Below are 19,281 nucleotides of genomic sequence, written 5' to 3'. Positions count from 1 at the left end.
CAATTTGCTAAATAAGTTTTTTTTTATATAAAATAAAATTAGTTTGCATGACAATTCAAATGATATTTCTTTATATGTTTTATTTACACCATTAAATGTATATATATATATATATATTAATCAATTTATCCTTCTCAGATATCAGCCACCACATGTAAGAAGAAAGTTAAAGATTCAGGAGATGGCTAAACAATATCGTCTTAAAATGTCAGAGCCTGAGTTCTACACAGCTTTATTTCATGATGTGCCGAAATGAAGATAAATAATCAACACTTATCTCTGTTTAAAAATACCAGGATGTTGATATCTACATTGGGCTATCTATCTCATACTGAAACTGTTCTCTTATGAATACCATTATTTATTCATGCAGTATGCATTGTCTTCATTGTAAAGACTAAGTAGTGGACCAAAGGGAAACATTTCAGATGACTTTTGAAGGCTTTGACCAATAACCACACATAGATCATATGATAGAAGGCTATGTGCATATACATCTGTTTAGCTTTGACCAATATCAATATGATTAGACTATAACAGAAGACTGAGTGCATACTGATGCTTTAAGCTGTGACAATTTTCACTACATTTAGATTATATAAGAGGGTTACGTGTACATAAATATATTTCTATGTGTACATACTAGTAGGTGTGTAAAGCTCTAAGCATAATTACTATGTGTATAGTCAATGTAACACTTTTGTTATATGACAACTACATCTACATTTAGCATTCAGATTATATTAAAGAATTATTAGTACCTAAGTGTGTTTAGCTCTAAACATATCACTATGTACATACTCAATGAAACTATTACTACTCCACCTACATATATATTTTAAAAGAGGGCTGTGTGCAATGTATCTGTGATATTTTAAATACTTAGTAATATATTATTCAATCAACTAAACATTTTAGATGGAAAGTAAAACTGGATATTCATTATTATTCCTGGGATACAAAGGAGTAAGTTCAGTAAGTGCCATATTTGGCCCCAATTATAAAGTTCATGGTTACAAGACAATAATTGTTTAAAGTTGCCTTAAAGACATGTGAGAAAATTAAACAGAGCTGTTTTTGTCAAAGTTTAATTCTAACATGTTGATTTTTACATCCCAAAAAGCTCAATTTAAGGGATTTTGGTGAAATTTGACAAAAATCAGTTGGATTTCAACCAAATAAAGGACCAGGAAACATAGAGCGCAGGCGTCGACAAGCTTAATATTCAAATTAGACCTGTTGAATGTCTCCACAAACGTTATCTTAAATGATCTTTGTTGTCGACGTATGCGCTCTATGTTTCTTGTCAAATAATCTTTGGAAATTTACCTATTTTCATTGATTTTTTCGTGAAAAATCAACATTTGTACAACTTGTGACGTCTTAATGATACGCAGAAACATAAAATTTTCAACAAACTGGCTTACATCATATCTAGTCAATGTGTTAGCTATAATTTATCGTGAAATTGGTCAATAAATCCGAAATTTGAAATTTACGCTAAAAAAGGGGGCCATTTTAGGACCTTATCGAACATACTCCTTTTCATATATACAGGTGATTAACTAATTTAAATGTTCAACAATTTCTACAGGCTTTTATACAGACTTTGGTAAAACCATAAAATGAAATATCCATGAAAATATGATTTTTCAGTAATTGACAAAATTGAAATAATTCACAGTAAATTTTCTTATACAAATATATTTGCCATGGCAACTTTTTATTTGAAGTAACCAGCATATTGTTGATTTGAAAAGTTGTTATGCCTTGGATTAATTTAAAATATTTATTGCACTAAATTATAACCATTCTACAAATGAAGTAATCAAATGATTAACATATGCCAAACATCAGTATTCATAATGATACAAATCATAAATAATACGCAAGGAATGAATTGACAAAGTGGTAGTAGAACTTTATTTTCTCATTTTGTAACATATCTCTCAAGTAAAATTAATGTTTTGAGAAATATGTTTAGATTCTAGTTTATAAAGAATAAGCTAGCATGTCCCAAATGAAGAATACATGTTTTGTTGCTCCTTATGAATTGTACAAGCTTTGGTTAAGTGTTATATGATATTGTTCATCTAGTCTGATTTCTGTACTACACATGCAATAGTGCTGTAATTGTTAATAATTGTTAATAAAATATTTATTGATATTAAAAATGTTTTAAATGAATGGAATCTTATCTAGACACCAGAGGAATATTTTGTGATTAAATCACAGGAGCACATTTTTAGGAACATAAGTTGTGGTGAATCTCTTAAACTTGGTCGACAACCTTAACTTGCTTAGAGTTTTCAATAAGAACACCTTTACTTGATTAAGTAGCACATCTTCTTTTCTATGGCAACCTCACTTCTTTAGTCAAAAATTACCAAACGTTAGAAATTATTCTCAAACACTTATTTACAAAGCTCTACAATAGAAAAATTTAACAGCACAATTGTAACATTACTCTAACAATATATCACTATTCTTTTCAACAGCTGCAATCTATTGAAAATAAAAGTAGGTTTCCTCTTAATAGGAACACTAGCAGATATATTTATAATAGAAACACAACTCTCTACGATAGTAGCAAGAAGTAAAATCACAAAAATACTGAACTCCGAGGAAAATTCAAAAAGGAAAGTCCCTAATCAAATGGCAAATTCTAATGATAAAACACATCAAACGAATGGACAACTGTCATATTCCTGACTTAATACAGGCATTTTGAAATATAGAAAATGGTGGATTGAACCAGGAATACTTGATTAAAAAGTGGCATGTCTCTCAGTAAAAGTAATATTTTGTCCTACAACTATAGCAGAAGTTTTCGTCATAGTACAGTTTATCTTTGACAAGTGATGATTATATTAAATGTCTTATCTGCTATAATATTTTAAAAACTCAAACTTTTGTCAAGTCACTCGATTACCTTAGCTGTACCTTAGGAATATTGGATCTCAATACTCTTCAACTTCGTACTTTATTTGGCATTTTTTTTTTACATTTTTGGATTCGAGCGTCACTAATGAGTCTTTTGTAGACAAAACGTGTGTCTGGCGTATTTATAAAATTTAGTCCTGGTATCTGTGATAAGTTTATCTCAAATTAATATTTGTCAGGTGCATGTTCATAATTGCCATATAAGTGGTAGTATTGCCAATGTGACAACTATCCACTAAACAACCAACTAACAAGGATGCAAAAACTACAGGTCACTATTCTACAACAAGCCAATACTGTATAATAAGCTAAAAGACAATCCTAGAATCATCATATGTGTTTTAATGCTGGACAGAAAAACAATAAAACAATTAACTTAACAACTGTTCGGAAAGAATACTACTAACAACAACGTAAGTATTACAACCCCTGTTGTTGAATAGTCACATACAGAAATTTGATGAATTGAACAGGCAGATAACCTTAGCCGTATTTGACACAAATGTTTGGAATTTTGGGTCATCAATTCTCTTCATCTTTGTTTTGCTTTCTTTGCTCCTTGACCTGATCGCCAGGGATGAGTCTAATATAGATATAACACGCGTCTGGCTTATTAAATCCTAAGCCTGGTACCTTTGGCTATCCACAAAACCAGGTTCGACCCACATATTTAGCTCACCAGGCCAAAATGACACTTTGCGTCCGTTGTGGCTAGTTTTTACAAAAATCTTCTCCTCTGAAACTACTGGGGCAAATTAAACCAAACTTGGTCACAATTATCATTGGGGTATCTTACTTTACTGAGCATTCTTGCTACTTTAAATTTTCTTTATCTATAATTAACTTGACCCTTTAGATAATATTTTGTGATAATTTACAAAAATTTACTATATTAATGAAAATTGTTTAAGTTAAAAAACATTAACAACTTGTTAAAAAATTACTATAAAGGCCAGTAACTCCTAAAGGGGTCAACTGACCATTTTGGTCATGTTGAGTTATTTTTAGATCTTAATTTTGTGTTTTTACTTTTTACATAGCTGATCATTATTGCTGTTTAAAGTTTATCTCTATCTATAATAGTATTCAAGATAATAACAAAAACGGCTACATTTCTTTAAAAAATACCAATTGGGGGGGCAGCAACCCAAAAACTAGTTGTCCAATTCATCTAAAACTTTCAGGGCAGATAAATATTGACTTGATTAAACAAATTTAAAACCCCTTGTCAGATTTGCACTCAATGCTTTGGTTTCAGAGTTATCAGCCACAATCTACATTTCAGCTCTATATTCTATATTTAGCCATGGCGGCCATCTTGGTTGGCCGGGTCACTGGACACATTTTTAAAACTAGATACCCTAATGATGATTGTGGCCAAGTTTGGTTAAATTTGGCCCAGTAGTTTCAGAGGAGAAGATTTTTGTAAAAGATAACAAAAACTTTCGAAAAATTGGTAAAAACTTACTAAAAATGGCAATAAGTCCTTAAGGGGTCAACTGACCATTTTGGTCATGTTGACTTATCTTCTAGATCTTACTTTGGTGAACATTATTGCTGATTACAGTTTATCTCTATCTATATCAATATTCAAGATAATAACCAAAATCAGCAAAATTTCCTTAAAATTACCAATTCAGGGGCAGCAACCCAACAAACGGTTGTCCGATTGATCTGAAAATTTCACAGAAGATTGATGTTGACCTGATAAACAATTTTATCCCCATGTCAGATTTGCTCTAAATGCTTTGGTTTCAGAGTTATAAGCCAAAATCTTTTTTTTTAAACTAGAGACCCCGATGATGATTGTGGCCAAGTTTGGTTAAATTTGGCACAGTAGTTTCAGAGGAGAAGATTTTTGTAAAAGTTAACGATGACGGACGACGGACGCAAAGTGATGGGAAAACCTCACTTGGCCCTGTGGGCCAGGTGAGCTAAAAATGAGTCCAGTGAACCGGCCAACTAGCCAAGATGGTCACCATGGCTAACAAGAGAACATAGGGGTAAAATGTAGAATTTAGCTTATATCTCTGAAACCAAAGCATTTAGAGCAAATATGACCGGGGTTTAATTGTTTATCAAATCAAGAACTATTTGCCCTGAATTTTTCAAATGAATCGGAGAACCTGTTGTTGGGTTGCTGCCCCTAATTTAGTAATGTTAAGGAAATTTTGTCGTTTTTGGTTATTATCTTAAATAATATTATGAAATGTAGAGATAAACTGTAAACAACAATAATGTTCAGCTAAGTAGGATCTACAAATAAGTCAACATGGCCAAAATGGTCAGTTGACCACTTAAGGAGTACTTGCCCTTTAAAGTAAATTTTTAACGATTTTTTCTAAATTTTTGTAATCTTATACAAAAATCTTCTCCTTTGAAGCTACTAAGACAAACTTAATCCAACTTGTCCACAATCTTCATTAGGGTATCTAGTTTTAAAAATATGTCCGATGACCTCGCCCGTGAACCAAGATGGCAGACATGGCTGAAAGTAGTACATAGGGGTACAATACAGATTTTGGCTCATATCTCTGAAACCAAAGCATTTAGAAAAAATCAGCTGTGGATAAAATTGTTCATTAGGGTAAGATATATCTGCCCTGAAATTTTCAGACTAATCAGGCAACTTGTTGATGAGCTGCTGCAAATGAATTGGTAATTGTAAGAAAATTTTGCAGCTTATAGTTATTATCTTGAATATTATTATAGAAAGAGATAAACTGTAAATAGTAATAATGCACGATAAAGTAAGAGCTACAAATAAGTCAACTTGACCAAAGTGGTCAATTGACCCCATAAGGAGTTATTGTCCTTTATATTAAATTTTTAACAATTTTCATAACTTTTTACGAACTATTTTCCATTGTTATCTTATAGTTCGTTTCTGTGTGTGTTGCATGTTAGTGTCACTGTTGTGTCACTGTTCTCCTTTTATATTTGATGTTTTTTTCTCAATCGATTTATGAATTTCGAACAGCGGTATACTACTGTTGGATTTTTTTTATTGCCCAACCCAGCTCAGCTCAGACATTTGAATAAAGAAACAAAAATTTTATAGGGAACAATAAAGAGCTGCACAAGATAGATTATTGCTTCGTAAATTTTACTCACGCCATCATGAGTTGACAATTATAAGATATACGTGCCACAGATGATATTGGATCTGTTCCTATTTTAGTTACTACAATCCCCTCTCCCATCCCTCATTTTCCTCGAATTTGACTTACCTAATTAGACATTACCGGGTTTGCACTTACATGAGCAACACAACGAATTCAGAATTGAGTTCAGCCCAAGTTTTTGGTGGTTTTCGTTTTGCTCAGTTCTTAGTTGTCAGTTGTTTTCCTAGGCATGGCATTGTCAGTTTATGATCAACTTATGAGTTTGCACATCATTCTTGTATATTTCGTCCCTCTTTCTTGTGCACATTGAAAAAGTTAGAATGAAACAGCCTATGTAGAAGACTTTACTTCAAAGTCTAAAGTTCTGCAGAAATCCTACAGGATACTAATAGATTTTTTTTCGCTACAAGAGATATATCAGTAGCATTCCTATCAAAACTTTTGGCAAGCGAAATAAGCTACGAAATTAAAGGGCATAATAAAACCAAAAGAATGTGCTAATTGTTATCAAAGGTACCAGAATTATAATTTAGTACGCCAGACGCGCATTTCGTGTACTTAAGACTCATCAGTGCTTTTAATAACAAAATATTTATAAAACAAAATAAGTACAAATTTGAAGAGCATTGAGGATCCAAAATTCCAAAAGTTGTGCCAAATACGGCTAAGGTAACGTACGCCTGGGATAAGAAAATCCTTAGTTTTTCGAAATATTCAAAGTTTTGTTAACAGGAAATTTATAAAAATGACCACCCTATTGGCATTCATGTCAACACCGAAGTGTTGACTACTGGTCTGGTGATACACACGGGGACGAAACGTCCACCAGCAGTGGCGACCCAGTGGTGTAAATTGTTATCAAAGGTACCAGGATTATAATTTAGTACGCCAGACTCTGGCGACCACGAGAACTGTTATATCGTCACTAGATACCATGAAATGACTCGCACTTGAATTATTTTTCAACAATCATGTTAACTTTAAACTCAAAAATATCAAATTAATTAAACAACTGTCTTCTTCCTTATTGTGACGTTTTACACGAATCTTCTCAATAGACTGGTTCTTTGACATTTATTTGTTTTAGACCCGAAAATGAGTCTGATGTGTTCTTATTGATAACCTTTATAATGACTCTCGTATTCTTACTGATAAAATGACCGACAAGTTTATCAACTGACGATCTTATAATTACGGGAATTTTGTTCTCGTCACAGAAAACATAATAATAGTTAACAGTCATGTTTTCACCAATGATGAGATTTTGTCATTAGAAGTGCTCTCGTAAATGAAGTCCCATAATTCATGTTGACATCTTGTGCTGATTTAGTGATTGACTAATTATCGGATCATCCACATTTAATGTGTGCAAAAATCAATAAGAATAATGCCATAAGATTTGTCTTGATATTACAATATATCCAATTCAATTCCAAATATTTTATTGTTAAAAAATAAAACGTACATTTAAACAAAGGGATTGGACAAAATGCAACGCCTATACAAATCCTTTCCCATACAAGATTGATTAAATAATCTAAAAGTTAATGTAATATTTTCTGGTAATTCATAGATCATTCATTGTTGCAGTGAGTAAGTGGAGGCAATGCCCCACTTCTTATTTGGTATACATATATAAATGATAACTATGTGATCCATTGCAAGTTCTTTACTGAAAATGGTGTCGAATTTTATACCACAATTATAAGTAATGGTAACGAATAAAATATATGGTTTAAGAGATATATACCTAAATTCACAAATTTACTGCAACACAGTTGTTCTATTTGTATAAATAACAAGAATTATTAGAATATGAGCATACATGTCAGTGATAAGACATAAAATACATATTTTTACATTGAATATTTAAAGTCGGGAATTAATTTTACAATTAAAGTTAACAAGAAATGTACAAAACATTAACTTTGCCACTATTTTATCAATCCTGTTATGAAAATTAATAGTTCATAGATTAGAAAAAGCATTGCATGATGACAAAAATATATAAAGTATGATTAACATTTGGAAGTAGATACCTTTTGAGATTTCGAAATGTCTAGAAGTTGAAAAAACGAATATGTTCCTGTTTTGTATATCTTAAAAATTAACTGAATGAAAATTTGGAGAAAACTTTATCATATGTATCAAATTCAAGTTAATTTTTTTTACAATGATTATATATATCTCTCAAACTTTTCATTGATTTTCTCATAAAGTGAAACGTTTATGGTGTAGACAACGACACATTGATGGATATGTTAAGGGAGCTCGCTTCTCAGTTTCAAAGTAATAAACTTTTCAAAGCACTAGTTTAAATAGATAAGGAATTAATAAAGAAATCCAAAAAGCAAAATTAATATATAGGTGCTTGTTTTCGAGATATGAGCCATTGAAATTTTGGCGGGAAAATATTCTCTCTTGACTTTTAATAGCTTTATCATTGACAAGTTAAAGTTCTCAAAAGCTGTTAAAAAGTAATTAAAATTTCATAAGACTTTTACAGATGGCTTATCATTATTCATGTTAAATACTTATACTACTTTTCATAAATCAAATCAACGATTTCTGGATAACCCTGATCATTAGCAATGCTTGCAGCTCCATATCCGTCAATGTCACGTTTATTAAAGTCTGCTCCTCTTTCTAACAAAATCTTTACTATTTCTTTATGACCACGTTGACAAGCCAACATTGCAGGGGTCCTCCCTATACCGTTACATTTGTTACAGTCTTCTCCTCTGTCTAACAATATCTTTAATGTGTTAGTATGACCATTTTCACAAGCCTTCATTATAAGTGTCTCTGTCATTCCGTCACATGTGTTATAGCCTGCTCCTTTATCTAACAATATGTTTAATGTGTCTGAATGACCATACTCAGAAGCCTTCATCACAGGTGTCTCTCCATATCCATCACAGTTGATATAGTCTGCTCCTCTGTTTAACAATATCTTTAATATGTCTGTATGACCATTTTTACAAGCCTTCATCAAAGGTGTCTCTCCACATCCGTCATATTTATTATAGTCTGCTCCTTTTTCTAACAACATCTCTACTATTTTAGTATGACCTTGTGCACACGCCTTCATTACAGGTGACTCTCCCCAATTCCCACAAATATGGTCGTCTGCTCCCCTGACAAACGCCATAACTACTTCTCTTTTACAAGTCTTCATAAAAGTAGACCTACAGTTATAGTCACACAAATTAAAGTCTGTCCCTTTATCTAATAACAATTTGACTATTTCTACATGACCATTTTCACAAGCCGTTATCAAAGGTGTTTGTCCAAAACAATCACATTTATTAAAATCTGCTTCTCTGTCTATCAATATCTTAACTATTCCTATATGACCTTGTTCACAAGCTTTCATTACAGGTGACTCTCCCCAATTATCACATTTACGATAGTCTGCTCCTCTGTCGATCAACATCATGACTACTTCTTTATGGCCATTTTTACAAGCCTTCAGAACCGTAGATTCCCCGTCATTATCACATACATTAAAGTATGCCCCTCTCTCTAACAGCAATTTGACTATTTCTATATGACCATTTTCACAAGCTTTCATTAAAGGGAACTGACCATCACTATCACATTTATTATAGTCTGCTCCTCTGGATATCAACATCTTTACTATTTCTAGATGACCATGTTGACAAGCCTTCATAAGAGGTGATTGCCCCCCATTATTACATTTGTTAAAGTCTGCTCCTCTGGATATCAATATCTTTGCTATTTCTGTATGACCATGTTCACAAGCCATCATAACTGGTGACTGACCTAGATTGTTACATTTATTAAAGTCTGTTCCATTGTCTATCAACAACTTTACTATTCCTAGATGACCATATTTACAAGCCTTCATTACAGGGGACTGACCATTTTTATCACATTTATCATAATCGGCTCCTCTGTTTACCAACATCTTTACTATTTCGAAATGACCATGTTGACAAGCCTTCATAACAGGTGACTGACCTACACTGTTGCATTTATTACAGTCTGCTCCATTGTCTATCAACATCTTTACTATTTCGAGATGACCATGTTGACAAGCCTTCATTACATGGAATTGACCAGTATTATTACATTTATCATAGTCGGCTCCTCTGTTTACCAACATCTTTGCTATTACTGTATGACCATGTTCACAAGCCTTCATCAAAGGTGTCTGGTCAAAAGTATCACATTTATCAAAATTTGCTCCTCTGTCTAACAACATTTTAACTATTGCTGTATGGCCACCTTTACAGGCCTTCATCAAAGGTGACTCTCCATTATAACAAGTACCCTTGTTAATATCTACGCCATGATCACAACACCACAAAACCAAAGAAATATCACCGATAAAACAACAGTTTGATATAATATCATCTTCAACATTATCAACATCATCATTATCATCATCATCTTCATCGTCATCATCATCATCATCATCAACATTATCACTATGACCATCGTAATCTTCATCGTGACCCCAGTCATCATCATCAAAACAATACATACAATCATAATCATATTCATTATCATCATCGTTGTCTTCTTGATTAGGTTTATTACAGATGTGAGCGAGCTGTCTCTGGTAAGATATATCAAGTGTTTTCAAATGAAGAAGCAATTGCTCTCTGAAAAGAGGTTTCTTCATATTAAGGTTACTAAATACATCTTGAACTTTTCCCTTTGACCAATCATTAATCAATCTCTCTTTGTACATTTGAAGATACTTTTGTGGTATGACAGAAATAAACTGATCAAGACAGTCACTTTTTTCTAGTGAAAATCTTTCTTTAATCAAACAGCTATCTGCATTCCTTATCAAGCATGTGATTATTTTTTGCCCATAGAAGAAAGTTAGAAAGTCGAATATCTTATCATGTATAATCTTGTATATGCTGTTTTCTTTCTTTATGAATGTATCTTCAAGTGAGTCAAGTTCATCCTGTAAAACGAGTCTTGATGTTCCCCTGTCTAATCTACATGCCTCACATGTGTTCTCAATGATTGTCATAGTTTCTTCATCAACCTCTTCCGTCAACATTTCTTCTTTTAACTTGTTATTAAAGATTACACATAGAGCCAAAGCACAGAATTTAGTGTGATGTCCTTTCTTGAGTAGCTGATCAATTTCAGCTTCATAAACTGAAAATGGATTCTGAAAGAAATTCTTAACATTAAGTATAGGATTATCGTGGTATAATTTACATAAGAGAGGGAAACAATCATATAAACTGTAATAGTCCGTAATCTCAGAGGCTTTTGTTTTCAAATATATCTCTGCTATTGACTGTTTTTCAGTTTCTGACAAACACACATTCTCTGATAACAAGTTACATGCACATGATTTAAAGACTGATAAAGATTCAAACTTTTCATCCTGGTATACTTGCAATCGACATGCTGCAATTATTTTTGCTTGTTGTTTTTCAAGAATTTGTTTTATATTCTCCATTACGGGTTCCCACCTTTTAATATCACTCTGGTTAACAGAAAAGTTTCCACATAAATCATCAACAACAAACAATGATTTCTTGTGTGGATTGTAAAACTTTACAATGTCACTTGGATCTGTCACAAGAAGAACATCATAATTTTCCTCTGCCATCTTTAAAGCTGTTTGTCGGAGAATGCACGTTTTGCCTACACCAGAACTTGCAATAATGGTAACGCAACTATTTTCCTTTATAGATTTTAGTACCGTTTGAGCAGCTCTTGTGTTTATAAACATTTTATCATTATTGTCCTTCCATACTTTAAGTGTGTCATCAATTCTTTCTAAAATACAAATCAAGGAGTATTAAATCTTTACACAGTCGATAATTGAAAAAAAAACTTTCTGTATTTTTAGGGGGAAAAAGTTTAATTTCTACTGACTTTATGATATGCATTATCTTGGAAACACGAATAGCAATAACTGTGTACAATAGTTTTCTTGCAAATTATATGCGTAGTTTTATTATGTAAATATTCTAGACAAATTAACGATAATACATAAACATAAATAATTACACATTAACCATTGTATTTATAATCTAAAACGATCAAAAATAGTCAAAGGCCACTAATTTGAAAACGATCTGATGCCAATACTTCTCCCGGGCAAGCATTTTGTTTGAACGATAAAGAATTAGCTGTTATACCTTTTTAATGTCATAATTCCCGGACATATTGTTATGAAGCAAATTTGATGTTAGCTATTTCAAAGACAACTTAGGATAGTACAAAGAACAAAGATGTTAAGTTAAAGTTAAAGAAGATGACTAAGCTATTTGATATTTTCTGTTGTATAGTTGTCTATTTTTATTTAAAAAGTGCAGTGACTTTGCAAAAGACACGCAACCATCATCTCTGCGTGTTCCTTTTGACGGGTCGACTTATTTTACGGACTAAAAAACAACATGCATTAAAACAACAGCAGACCCAACTGGTGCAACATTTGGAGCATGATTTTCTAACCCGTCCGCAGCACCTTTTTTTTTGTCGTTCCATGGAACAAACTGAATTCCTAGTATGCACTTTGACATTCAATAACATGAACAAAACGATGGGTGCCACATATGGAGCACGATCTGCTTAACTTTCCAAAGCACTTTAGGTAACCCCAAGTTGTTGATTGGGTCCCTGTTGCTCACTCTTTTGCATTTTTTATTGTGTTTTGTGACTCCTGTTTGTCTGTAGATTGTTTTCTTGTTCTCCATGGCGTTATCAGTTTATTTTCATGTTTTGAATGTTCCTTTATTATCCTTCGCCTCTCTGGTTCAAGTATGTCAACAAATTAAAATAACCAAGTGCTTACCTCTGATATTCCAAGGTACTGTATCAACTTGTAAATGTTTCAACCTTTTTACTTCTTTTGTCATTTCTGCATGATCGACTTGGAGTTCATCATGAGATCTTTTCAAACTAGCAAATGACTCTTTGAGTTCCTTTATTTCATCATTAGAACGTTTGATATCCATCATGATTTCTCTATTTGTCTGGTCCAGTATTTTGGTCCTTAGTAGATCACACTCCCCCTTCATATTCTGTCCACCTAATCTCCCAACAGCCTAGAAAATTATAAAGGAATTAAGAGCATGTTTATAATTGAGTATTTATCAACATTTGTATTAGTGATTGTATAGAATTTTGGCAGTATTAAAGTTAAAGGTTCTCAATTGAGCAACATAACATGTTAATCAGGAACTGTTTACCATGAGAACAACTTCGGTTCTTGGTGAATTCCGTTCCACAGCCAAGTTTCTACTTTTTGTTTTATAGAATATTGATTTCTCGTCAAGTATTTTATCCTGTAAAGCCTTATAATCTAGACATCTGTCTATAACGACAGAATCTGACATTGCCAATGGGGTTTATTGTATACAGTTTGACCGTCCCTATGCTATCTTTCGCCCCTCTTTGTATGCGTTTTACTCTGATAAAGAGACTTACCTCAGATATAATGTCCCATGCTGTGTTGAAGACGGTACTTTCTACTTTCCCATCATCTAGGTGAGCAAGGTAGTTCCTATAGTATTTGATTCTAGCCAAATCTGCGCCTGGTGTTGTTTCACTGGCAGTAGGTAAGGTATCAAATCCTCTATGAGGACGAGTTATGGTTGTGAGATTTCGTAGAAGAGTTATTATCAATGTTATGTCAAACGCCTGAGAATTTGGCGCATCTGAAAAACGAGAAAACCTTCAAAACAGACTAGTTGAATGTAAAAAAGTTTACCCAAAGTCTAAAATAAAATATATCAAACTTGATATGAAATAATTTCTATTAAGGTTTTAAACATTTGTTCCTGTTGTTATTTTTATTTCTTTGCTCTTTAATTTACTTATCATGAGTCTCATTTTCATATAGCAAGAATCTGGCCACTTGACTGTGGCTTATGTTTTGTATGGTATCGTATGATTATGAAAGAGAGACGAAAGATACAAAAGGGACATTTAAGCTTATAAGTCGAAAATAAACTGACAACGTCATGGCAAAAAAGAAAAAGAAACAAACAAAGCATAAAAGAGAAGAATAAAGCAGTGGGCAAATATCAATGAGACTCCATTGAGATTGTACCACTAATATAAACTCGTAAGATGTGGAAAGATTGGTGATTATATATCCAGTCAATGGAGTTCAAATAAATAAAAAAATAAACCATTATAGGTCATTGTACGGCAATGAACAAGTCCAATACCTTATAATCGGCTACAAAAGACCCCGTCATGAAAAAAAGGTAAAACAATTTCAACGAAAAAAAACCCAAACGGAATAACTTTTACAAAACAACAAATGAAAAATGAATAAGACATATAGCAAACAACGAATCCCAAGTATGCATGATATTCATTAACAGATTTAAAATACTTATTTCAAACGGAATAGCACATTCTAGTTTTTACAGAGAAGTACTTTACCAAAAGGAAAGGAGTAGGTCCGGCCTCAAATTTCAGGTTCATCTGACGAAAGATTTTGACCACTTTTTAGACACTTAAATGTCTATTTTATTTGAATCAATTAGTGTATGTGAAAGATTTTAATTGATTTAGTCATTAAAAACGATCCGATTCAAGCTCAAATATGAACAATCTACCAAATATGCCAGAAAATGTCTCTTTTCAGATGGTTTTTGTCAAAAATGAAAGTAGCCGCATCCGTGTTCATTCTCAACCTTTTTATATGTTATGTATAATCATAAAAAACAACTTACATTTCAATATAAAGGATGAACACGAATGCGGCCACTTTCGTTTCACACGAAAACCGTCTAAAGTTTAACTTAAATGCTTGAATTGTGAAGATTTCAGTTATTTTCAGTAATTTAGTATTTTTTAGTAATTTCAGAATTTTGGCAACTTGATTTAATGGTGCAAGGATTCGATATATGCACATTGTATTGTCAAAAACAGCCCATATTTATGTAGCAGAAGCATTCTACTGTTCATAATATAACTAAAAGTTTACATTTTATCAATTTTGTATAACTGCTATATTTTGGGGCCGAAAATAGGTCTAACTGTACCAACTCCTGTAGAAACGATTGGTAAAATTTATCGATCCTTTAAATAAACTTGTTATAAAAGTTTACCTATTCAACAGTACTGTAATTTGATATTTTAATATTGTTTTTATCAGTATTAATATTTATTTTATTATCAGTAATGAAATCGTTTTTATTTTCTTATTCATTGAACTATAAAAGATCTGTTCTAAGTGTGAGATGTATGTGTTTTTTTTACTTGTGTTTGTTATTTTCATCTATTTGATGAGTAAAGTTCTTTTCACCTGATTTAGGTTGTTTATATGTTACACTACTGTCCCAGATAATGTTTAAACCAGCCGTATTCTGTTGATGTCTGTCCCAAATCAGGCGCCTGAAATTCAGTGGTTGTCGATTGCTGCTACTAAGTATATATCATATTTGTTCTCGTTCATTTTTTTGGTACTAAAGCCCATCATAAATTTTGATTTCGTTAATTAAATAGCTTTTTAAGGCTGTATTCAGAAAACCTTTCATGTGTTCTTTACGTTTTTAAATTAAGGATGAAAAAGTCGTTGGAACTGATATTATTTATGAGAAGGATTGTCGTGAGTTGAAATAGGCATTACTTTTTTTTATTTATCTTAGAAATGTTAATTTAATCAAACAATTCCAGTTAACGTAGAATTTAACATCGATACGTCACCGTTCCATAATGGTCTATACAGGCCCCAACATGGAAACAGTAAATCATTTCAAACGGGAGAAAAAATAACGGCCTGATTTATGTACAAAACAATAAACTAAAAACAAATATGATATACTGCAAACGAAAGACAACCGCTAAATTACAGGCTCCTGACTTTGGATAGACACAAACAAAATGCGGAGGGGTAGCACATGATTGAAGGCGCCAACCCTCCCCTCATCTGGTAAAACGCCTAAACACAAACGCATTCTATAGTCTAGTTTGCACTTACCGGGAAATCTAGGAAACATGAGGTTCCACTGTAATTGGTTGATTCTATGTTCCTTTTTTAAGTCCAATAGTTTGCTATACTCTTTTTTCAGTGAGGCATCTAAACACGTTGGAGCAAACTCCCTATCAAAAAAATTTCTAGCTGCTCGTGGAGAAATTCCTGTTAGTAACAAACTCATTCTAACATAGTTTTCTTCCTCTATAGAAAGGGAGGCCATTTTTGATTTTTCAGATGATCAGTTAATAGTATTTCTGCTCCTCTATCAACTTTATATACTCATGTCGAATTAAGAAATTTTCACAGCAAAAATAAATTTGGCTGCTGCTCTAAGTTTGAATTTTATGATGACAAAAAATCTTCTTGATATACTCCTAAAAATAAGAAAATGCTATACGATAAGCTTTGTTTTGATAATACAAAAACACCTTTTCCCTTTTTGTTCTATATCAGGGTAGTAATAGAGGATAAATCCATGCTCCATAAATTTTGTTCGAAAGAAACAATATTTTATTCTTTTGTTGTTCTTGTATAGGTTTAGGGTCTTCAAAAACACCTTTTTAAAAGAAGGATGTGGGAAAAGTAACATAATTTAGTATCAAACATAGCACATGTATTGTAGTCCTTTTAAATAATCACAAATCAGCCTCACATGAGTTGTGATTTTTCATAAAAAAAAGTCCCATGATTGAATTCCAAAATTAGAATGTCATACGGTATTATATAAAAAATAAAATTACCAACCGAAGATACAAAACAATGTGCCGTATATTGAAATAAGCACCGCCTCCCTACTTACCTTATATGACATTTAGTTCACACTTTTTAGCAAAAACTTATAAACTAAGGCTTGATTGAAATAATGTTTTGCCCACACTACCATAATTTGATTTTTTTTTATATATATAGTATAGAAATTTAATTTTTTTTTTTTTTTTTTTAACAAAACGGCCATTTATTTCACACTTTTACAAAAAGTTATATACTAATGCTTGATTGAAATATATTTTGTCCACAGTAATATAATGATTTAAAACACAAATTATATTTGGAAAACAATCGCAAGATGAGACTAGTTCAAGTCTTGATTTAAATATTCTTTTACTTGCTGATCTGATTTTTAACTCAATAAAAAATTGGAGAAAAAAATGAGCTGGAAATCCAAATCAAAGCTAATAAAAGTTCTAACTTCTGATATATTCATATGACTTAATAGATTATTTCTACTTGGAGAGAATAGTGATTAAGATAATAATACAAGGTTGACTGCTGTACCCCTATTTTTGACATTTTTACCTAATATGTCTGTTTGTTTTGTTCACACATCGTTGTCAATAAAATGGAATTAGATGCGACTGTCATATAAGTGAGAAGTTAAGCTAGCTTTTAAAAACTAGGTTTAATCCACCATTTTCTTCATAAGAAAATGCCGGTACCCAGTCAGGAGTATGACAGTTGAAATCCATTTGTTTGATTTGTTTGCGCTTTTGATTTTGCCATTTGATTAAGGACTTTCGTTTTTGTATTTTCCTCGGAGTTAGTATTTTTGCGATTTTTACTTGATGACTCTTGATTTACTAAAGGTGCATTGGTTAGATTATATGGTTGAAACTGCAACTAAGCAAAATTTTAGCCAAGTCAAATGCATTGGTCTTATGTTGTTTTTTGTAATAAAATCTTAATGACCTTGCTTATGACGTTTATAATATTTCAGTAGGGTTTTATTTATGACATCAACAAAGAACACAGGTTCGTTGAATTTTTACGTCATCCGCTTTAAAAACAAAATGGATGCATTTAACAAAATATTTTATTTGGAACTGTTGGTAACGTGCTGTCTTAATTTTTGTGAGAGGATAAAAATAAAAACGATATATTATCTCGAAATGTCGGCAGAACAGGAAAGACAAAACCTTGTATTCTACCTGTGTCTAAGCTTTGTACAGTTTGTTTTATATTCCGTAACCATGCATTGTTTAAATTTCTGGGTTCCATACTGACTTTATATATAGATACTTTAACAGTGTTGTGAGTGTGATACGACATTTATCCACTCGAGACAGTGAAATTTTCAAATCTAAAACGCGAGATTGGCTGAGAGTATTTGATATTTCGACAGTGGATAAATATCGTAATGCACAAGATTAGGTGGTGGATTTTGTTTCTCTACAGAATTTTATAACGTTTTGCAGTCAATTTCAATCCTTCATTTCGAATTATCTGCCAAATGATGTGTTTTTTCTTTGAGACGTCTTCAGACGTGGTCGACTTTTTTTTTATGACGTAACTATTGGAAATTAATAGGAAAGCAGAAAAGTTGACGTCATAATCGAATTGTGTCCAATGTAGAACTTAGATCAAACGAACCAACGTTTATTCAATAAAATTTATCAACAGGAAAAGTGTAAATCGTGTAAGGATTAGAGAAAGCTATACATCTGACTTCCCCAAAGCAGTTTTGATGACGAGTTTTGATGCACACTTATTATTAGTTAGTAGGACACGATCCTTCCAATTAGGACCACGAGACTAACCACACCGTCTGTTTCTTTCAATAATACTGTAAGATAACATATTTTTTTGATGTCTTTAGTCCTGTGTAGGCGATGGTCCCTTATCAAAAGACTCTCAATTAATTTATGTTTAAAAGTTTTATTTATATTTGTATTCGAGGGAATTGATAATCTGTAAACGAAATAAAAAGTTTTCAGAAATTTTCAGAACGTTTATTATAGAGGGACGAAAGATACCAGAGGGACTAAATTGACAACGGCATGGCTAAATATAAAAAGACAAACATAAAAATAATAGTACAGAAGACACAACATAGAAAACTAAAGACTCAGCAAAACGAACCCCACCAAAAACTGGGAATCTCATGTGCTAAGGAAGGGTTAGCAGATCCTGCTCCACATGTGGCATCAGTCGTGATGCTTATGTAACTTCAAATCCGGTAAATAGTCTAATTCGGTAAGTCACATTCGTGACAAGGGAAGAGTATAGTAGTTACGACATAAAGAACATATACGATATCATTTGTGAAACGGTTATTCCATAACAGTCTACCTACTCGTGATGGCGTCCGTAAAATTATGAACATGCATAGGCCAAATCAATATTACAAAAAGATGACTGCATTTTAAGTAAATTTTTACAAAAGTATGATGTCTAGGAATATATATTTTTATTCGCAAACAACTTTAGAATACTTACATATGTGATTTCAATTTGCCTGAAAGTTGAAATGGTTTCTTATATTCCATAATTGATCAA

The 19,281-nt window shown here is 32.3% G+C and overlaps 2 protein-coding genes across 2 annotated transcripts in view; one reads left to right on the top strand and one right to left on the bottom strand.

Moving 5' to 3' along the window:
* Positions 1–2,187, top strand: part of LOC134710189 (ral GTPase-activating protein subunit beta-like) — a 46,115-nt gene extending 43,928 nt beyond the window's left edge. The window contains exon 30 of the mRNA XM_063570415.1: positions 139–2,187. Coding sequence (XP_063426485.1) covers positions 139–256 — 118 coding nt within the window. The 3' untranslated portion in view covers positions 257–2,187. The remainder of the gene's footprint in view (positions 1–138) is intronic.
* Positions 2,188–8,607: 6,420 nt separating this feature from the next.
* On the bottom strand, positions 8,608–16,370 carry LOC134710404 (uncharacterized). Its single transcript, XM_063570759.1, has 4 exons — positions 16,012–16,370; positions 13,503–13,732; positions 12,868–13,120; positions 8,608–11,846 (listed from the first exon to the last, which is right to left on the bottom strand). The coding sequence occupies exons 1-4, from the start codon at positions 16,226–16,228 to the stop codon at positions 8,608–8,610; spliced, it is 3,939 nt and encodes a 1,312-aa protein (XP_063426829.1). The 5' UTR covers positions 16,229–16,370.
* Positions 16,371–19,281: the final 2,911 nt, after the last annotated feature.

Source organism: Mytilus trossulus, chromosome 3, assembly GCF_036588685.1.
Source record: "Mytilus trossulus isolate FHL-02 chromosome 3, PNRI_Mtr1.1.1.hap1, whole genome shotgun sequence".
Classification (NCBI taxonomy): Eukaryota; Metazoa; Mollusca; class Bivalvia; order Mytilida; family Mytilidae; genus Mytilus; species Mytilus trossulus.
The sequence above is the reverse complement of the archived record's forward strand: the minus strand, read 5'-3'. Positions and strand labels throughout refer to the sequence as shown.

Excerpts from the sequence above, each read along its gene's own strand:
- LOC134710404 (XM_063570759.1), bottom strand. The coding sequence starts at position 16,228 with ATGGCCTCCCTTTCTATAGAGGAAGAAAACTATGTTAGAATGAGTTTG. Across the intron at positions 13,733-16,011 it reads CATGTTTCCTAGATTTCCCG|ATGCGCCAAATTCTCAGGCG; the intron begins GTAAGTGCAAAC and ends CTCGTTTTTCAG. Across the intron at positions 11,847-12,867 it reads AGTACCTTGGAATATCAGAG|AAAGAATTGATGACACACTT; the intron begins GTAAGCACTTGG and ends TTTGTATTTTAG.